Consider the following 6,282-nt stretch of genomic DNA (forward strand, 5'->3'; position numbering starts at 1 on the left):
AAAAAGCAATACAAAGAACTCTGGAATCGGAATGACAAGGATTCAAGTTCTACCTCAGTTGTATGACCTTGGGCAAATTTCTGAATGCTGAACAGCTCACGAATGCTAGGTGCCAGGTACCTGAACTGTGCTAGGTGGGTTTTATGCATTATCTAATCCTCATAACCCTCCTGTAACCTTAGGTATTAATCCCATCCCATAGATAAGGAAATTGAGGAGGGAGTATTGAAGCAACTTGCTCATGATCAGGCAGACATGAAATGTCAAAGCTGGAATTTGAATTGGTTCTGTCTGTTAAATTGGTGTTCCCCAGATTCTCATTTGAGGTTCCATTTCCACATCTATAGAAAGGGAACAGACCCTTTCCTCACAGGGTTGTTGTGAAGATTGGGAGATTAAATGTGAAAACATTTAGCAACAGTCACACTCAATGCATGCCACGCAGGCTGGGCCCAGTGGCTCATGCCTGTAATCCCAGCAGTTTGGGCTGAAGCAAGTGGATCACTTGAGTTCAGGAGTTTGAGACCAGCCTCGTCAACTTGGTGAAACCCTGTCTCTACTAAAAATAGCAAAATTAGCTGGGCTTGGTGGTATGTGCCTGTAATCCCAGCTACTAGGAAGGCTGAGGTGGGAGAAGCGCTAGAACCCGGGAGACGGAGGTTGCAGTGAGCCGAGATTATGCCACTGTACTCCAGCCTGGGTGACACAGCGAGACTCCATCTCAAACAAACACCCAAGGCATGCCAACTGGAAAAAAAATGGAAAACTTTTATCCCCATTTCTATGGCCGAGGAAACTTGAGGCACAGTGAAATTCATCAGTCTCCCCAGCGATATAGTGAGTGGCTCAATCAGAACCAGAATCCAAGTTTTGTACTCCAAGTGTGATTCACTTTCTCCCACACCCTCTCGAATGACTCTAGAGGAAAGCTAAGTGCACAGGAATCCTGCAGAAATGAACACGTATCTCAAGGGAAAGGGGAACACAGAGTCCAGCAGGGGAGGCTGCCTGGAAGAGACCTAGTTTTCTGACAGCAGTATTCAGAGGAAGTAGGAAGCCCGCAGGAGTGGTCTTGGCTCTTGTATGATGTGGTTTTCCTGATAAGCTAACTAGTTCCTGGTGCCCAGAGAGCTTGACCAAGGTCACACAGCCATAAACGGCACTGGCACAGCTTGGGGGCTGCATCTAACTCTTTGTTCCTGGCGTTGTCTCCTTGGTGCTGGAGGGGGAAGGATGAGAAGCAGGCAATCATAATGCGGTGGGGTTGGGGACACAAGGGGGTCCTTCCAGATTCAAACAGCCTCTGTGTCACAGGGGAAGTCCAGCAGTGGACAGAACAGCAGATAAAATGTCAAGGCCTCAGGGTCAAGCAGAGCAGGGGGCAGTTCTGGCTCCCCCACTGATTAGCTATGTGGCCTCAACAATGTCACTTCACCTGTCTCAATTCTCTTGCAGGATTGCTGCAGATTCAAAGGAATGGCCTCCAAGTACCCAGCCCATGGCCAGGCTTAGCAAAGTACCATGGTCATTATTACTCCACAATGCCAGGGCAGCCACAGAAGGGTGACAGGACTAATGTCCAAGGGACAAGTAAACTTTCAGTGCCAACAATCCCAACCTACAGTCACTGGGCACAAGTTCTTGGCAGGGCAGGGGCTATCAGGTCAGGCCCATGATGCAATCACAGCTCTGTCTATGCTACAAGGTGAACCATGACCTTCATGAAATTGCAAAAACAGTCCATAAAGAAGGAGTATGAAACAAAACCTCAGCGAACGTTTATTTCTCATCACATGGAACTGGTAGCAAAGCCAAAGATTTCTGCACTTGAACACTGGATAACACTCCCTACCCAGCCAGTGCACATTTACAGAGTCATCACATCCCCTCTAGAACCCAAAGCCCCATGCCGGGGCCTCTTCTGTCCTGCACATCTTCTTGCAGGGAGAACTTTCAGGCCTGAGGGGGGTGCTGGTTGCTTCTCCGCGCCTGCACGGGTATGAAATGTGGCACACTGGCCAGGCTCCTCTCTTGCCTTGCACAGCAGCAGCAGGGCCCTTGCCTTTCTTCACTGCCCTCCAAACTGGTCAGAGAGGAGGCACAGATTGCGAGAAGGGCAAGAAAAGTCGTAATTCACAGTCGTTTGCTACACAAAGTGACTGGGATCAGTCCTTGGCTGCTTCTGCCTCCAAGCAATCCACTTAAGGCCCAGCAGAGGGGACAGATAAGATACTGGTATGGGGGTGGGAGTCCTCAGAAGGCACCCAGGAGACACTGGCTACAGAAGTGGGGTCTCTGGAGGCCTTCAAGATCTTACAAGAAAATCCACTTGCTGTTGGCAGGTTAGCCTGAGAATCCCAGGGGCAGCTTCAGACATTGTGGGGACTCAGACTCACCCTCTCAGTCTGCAGCTATGGCAGTCAAAGGTTTGGCAATGTAGCCATGGTCACCTGGCCATGGCCCAGGGGCAGGGTCCAAACAAGAACCCTGGTGCCTCCTGACCCTCCTACTGAGTCATGGTGCCACCTAAGCCATCTAGAAAGGCTCAACTTTTTGGCAAACATCTGCAGCAGAGCCACTGGAGGCAGGAGAGTGAGGTGCTGGCCTCTGCGAGGCAGGTGCAGCTCCGGGAGAACAGAATTCTCCCTCTCCTCCTCCTCTCACATGCTGACTGTGGCTCTAGGTTGGAACCTCAAGCATAAAGAACCAAAGTAAAGAGGATTTATAATCTAATACTCTCTCCTCTTCAGAAGGCAATGTGACCAGCAAAGGCTCAAACTCTCTAGAGATAATCTGCTTTTTTTTTTTATGTACTTGGCCTCTCTCCTGAGGCCTCATACCATCAAGCATGGAGAAAAGGAAAAAAGGGCAAAGGAAGTCAAAAAACTGAACTAGGATTTGGGCAACAGCTTCAGCCTGCCCAACAGAACAGGCTTTTAGGGAACTAGACACACAGACCAGCTGTGACCCTGACTTTCACATTGACGGGTGAGTGGCAAGTGGGAGGTAATGAAATCTGGGAATGACAGGGGAGAGAAGGCAAACCTGCCTGGAGTGTCAGTCCCGGAGGCATTTGCCCCTCTCCCTTGGGGGCCAGCCAGGGACTTCCCAGTTAAGGAAGGCCACAACACTTGTGGCATATATGTCCGAGCTTGGCCCGTCTTCTTTCCTGTGCCCTCTGCCTCTGGGGGCAGGAGAAGGAGGAAGGGTGTGGTCCCTTGGGATCTCCTAGTGCTCTTCCAGCTCCCAGGAACAGGGCTGAGATCCCGGAGTCAGTGCAATGAACTGTCCATTCCAATGAGGAAAAGGGAGGGTGTGGCTTGGAGACTGCACATCACACACAAGCCCACTCCAGCGTGGGGAGGGTGGGCATGGGACACAAAAGGGTCTGGGGCTATCTCCAGACAGAGAAGTCCTTGTGGGGAGCTGGTCTGGACCCAGGCCCTGCTCGGGAGTCAGGTCATGTAGCGGGTGATGGCACGGAGGGCGTACAGCAGAGCGGCTTGCATGCGCGCTTCCAGGAGCAGCAAGTTCACGTGGACCTGGGGCACAGAGGAGGGCACATTGGCAACTGATGTCACTCCTCACCCCCCCACACCCCTCCCAGACTGCCTCGATCCCTGACCCACTTACCACCTCACCATTTCCTTTCCTACAGAGCTGCCCTGGCCTCTGCTAAGGCTCTGAGCAGTTTAGTACAAGGACAAGCACATTCATTCCTATCATGACTAAGCTCTGTATTCCTTAAAGCTAAAACGGCTGGGCACAGTGGCTCATTCCTGTAATTCCAGCACTTTAGGAGGCTGAGGCGGGTGGATCTTGAGGTCAGGAGTTTGAGACCAGCCTGGCCAACATAGTGAAACCCCATCTCTACTAAAAATACAAAAAATTAGCTGGGGGTGGTGGCACGCGCCTGTAGTCCCAGCTATTCAGGAGGCTGAGGCAGGAGAATCGCTTTAACCCAGGAGGCGGAGGTTGCAGTGAGCCAAGATTGTGCCACTGCACTCCAGCCTGGGTAACAGAGGGAGACTCCACCTCAAACAAACAAACAAACAAACAAAACAAAAAAAAAACCTCAGCGAGATAATGTGACTTGCTGAAAGTCACATTGCTATCAAGAGATAGTGTTATGATTTGAGCCCAGGTCCACCAAGTTACCACTAATGTGAAGCAGGCACCCACATTCCCATTTTATAGGTGAGTAAACAGACTCTGAAATCACACAGTGGAATAGGAACTTCAATCCAGAGCAACAGGCCCAGGTGTCCCACCTAGCAGGACAGACTCAGTCTGGGGACCCTCACTGGGTCCTAACCCCTTGCCCTCTCCATTGGCTGGGCTTGTCTACTTCCATCCTGCCCTGCCTGTATAGGTCATACCTTCTCTGAGTGGCGGAAGTGCCTCCAGAAGACGTTGTACATTCTTCGGGTAGTCTTCTCTGGGTAGCAGGCCACTGTCTTGATATAGACCTTGAGGTTCCGCTCCAGGAGCTGGTTCACCTCCCCATAATCATAGTCATCATATCTGGATGGAAAGGTCCCAGCAGCATTATGCTCTCCTCCAAGAGGCAGCTCCCTCCCCCCAATCCCACCCTATAGAGGGAAGAAGAGAGTGTTGAGAAAAGTCAGAAGGTAGGCGGGGCGCGGTGGCTCACGCGGGGAATCCCAGCACTTTGGGAGGCTGAGGTGGGCAAATCACCTGAGGTGAGAAGTTTGAGACCAGCCTGGCCAACATGGAGAAACCCCATCTCTACTAAAAATACAAAATTAGCTGGGCGTGGTGGCCCATGCCTGTAATCCCAGCTACTCAGGAAGGCTGAGGCAGGAGAATCGCTTGAACCCAGGAGGCGGAGGTTGTGGTGAGCCGAGATCACACCATTGTACTCCAGCCTGGGCAACAAAAGTGAAACTCCATCTCAAAAAAAAAAAAAGAAAGAAAGAAAAGAAAAGTCAGGAGTGGCCGGGCACGGTGGCTCAAGCCTGTAATCCCAGCACTTTGGGAGGCCGAGACGGGCGGATCACGAGGTCAGGAGATCAAGACCATCCTGGCTAACACGGTGAAATCCCGTCTTGACTAAAAAAATAGAAAAAACTAGCTGGGCATGGTGGCGGGCGCCTGTAGTCCCAGCTACTCGGGAGGCTGAGGCAGGAGAATGGCGTGAACCTGGGAGGCGGAGCTTGCAGTGAGCGGAGATCCAGCCACTGCACTCCAGCCTGGGCGATAGAGCGAGACTCCGTCTCAAAAAAAAAAAAAGTCAGGAGAAACACCTGATACCATGTATCACAGGCCACATTGGCAGGGGACCATTTCAAGGAATGCAGAGAATGAGCAAGGACCATGTTGGAGAGCAGAGAAGCCTGGACCTGAGGGCTGAGCGGAAACCAGCCTAAGCCACATTCTAAGCAGCCTGTCCTTGGCCAGCCATGAGTTGGAAACCTACTAGTGACTAGAGTAAGAGGATGGTTCATTAAGTATAGCTCAACCCATTCAGTCAAATATGATTTACAGCTAGTAATACACAGAAACACAAACTTTCTATAAGGAACACGTACCTTTTTAAAAACTGGGGGTAATTTTTTGGTGTTTGGTATAAACTGTTAAGTGAGAAAGGCAGGAAAAAAATTCATGTGTTCACTAAAACATGCTCATGTTTGAGTAAATGAATAAAATAATTGAAATGAGTAGGGAAAGAAATGGCAACTTATTTTGTTTTTGTAAATTATATATGCTTTTGTTACTTGTGCATAGAAAAAGAAAGGTGCCAGGTGTAGTGGCTCATGCCTATAATCCCAGCACTTTGGGAAGCTGAGGCAAGCAGATCACTTGAAGTCAGGAGTTTGAGACCAGCCTGGACAACATGGTGAAACCCCATCTCTACTAAAAATGCAAAAATTAGCTGGGCATGGTGGCACCCACCTGTAGTTCCCGTTACTAAGCAGATGAGGCAGAAGGATCACCTGAGCCAGGAGTTGGAGGGTACAGTGAGCTGAGATCACTCCACTACACTCCAGCCTGGGCGACACAGTAAGACTCTTGTCTTAAAAAAAAAAAAAAAATGCCGAACACGGTGGCTCACGCCTGTAATCCCAGCTCTTTGGGAGGCCAAGGTGGGCGGATCATGAGGTCAGGAGATCAAGACCATCCTGGCTAATAGGGTGAAATCCCATCTCTGCTAAAGATACAAAAAATTACCTGGGCATGGTGGCGGGCACCTGTAATCCCTCCCAGCTACTCAGGAGGCTGAGGCAGGGAGAATTGCTTGAACCTGGAAGGTGGAGGTTG

General features: G+C 50.4%; 1 protein-coding gene across 1 annotated transcript in view; it reads right to left on the reverse strand.

Moving 5' to 3' along the window:
• Positions 1-1,754: 1,754 nt before the first annotated feature.
• Positions 1,755-6,282, reverse strand: part of SESN2 (sestrin 2) — a 14,101-nt gene continuing 9,573 nt past the window's right edge. The window contains exons 8-9 of the mRNA XM_011955517.1: positions 4,380-4,524; positions 1,755-3,542 (exon numbers count right to left, since the gene is read on the reverse strand). Coding sequence (XP_011810907.1) covers positions 3,456-3,542; positions 4,380-4,524 — 232 coding nt within the window. The 3' untranslated portion in view covers positions 1,755-3,455. The remainder of the gene's footprint in view (positions 3,543-4,379; positions 4,525-6,282) is intronic.

This window comes from Colobus angolensis, unplaced genomic scaffold (genome assembly GCF_000951035.1).
Source record: "Colobus angolensis palliatus isolate OR3802 unplaced genomic scaffold, Cang.pa_1.0 Scaffold4, whole genome shotgun sequence".
Classification (NCBI taxonomy): domain Eukaryota; kingdom Metazoa; phylum Chordata; class Mammalia; order Primates; family Cercopithecidae; genus Colobus; species Colobus angolensis.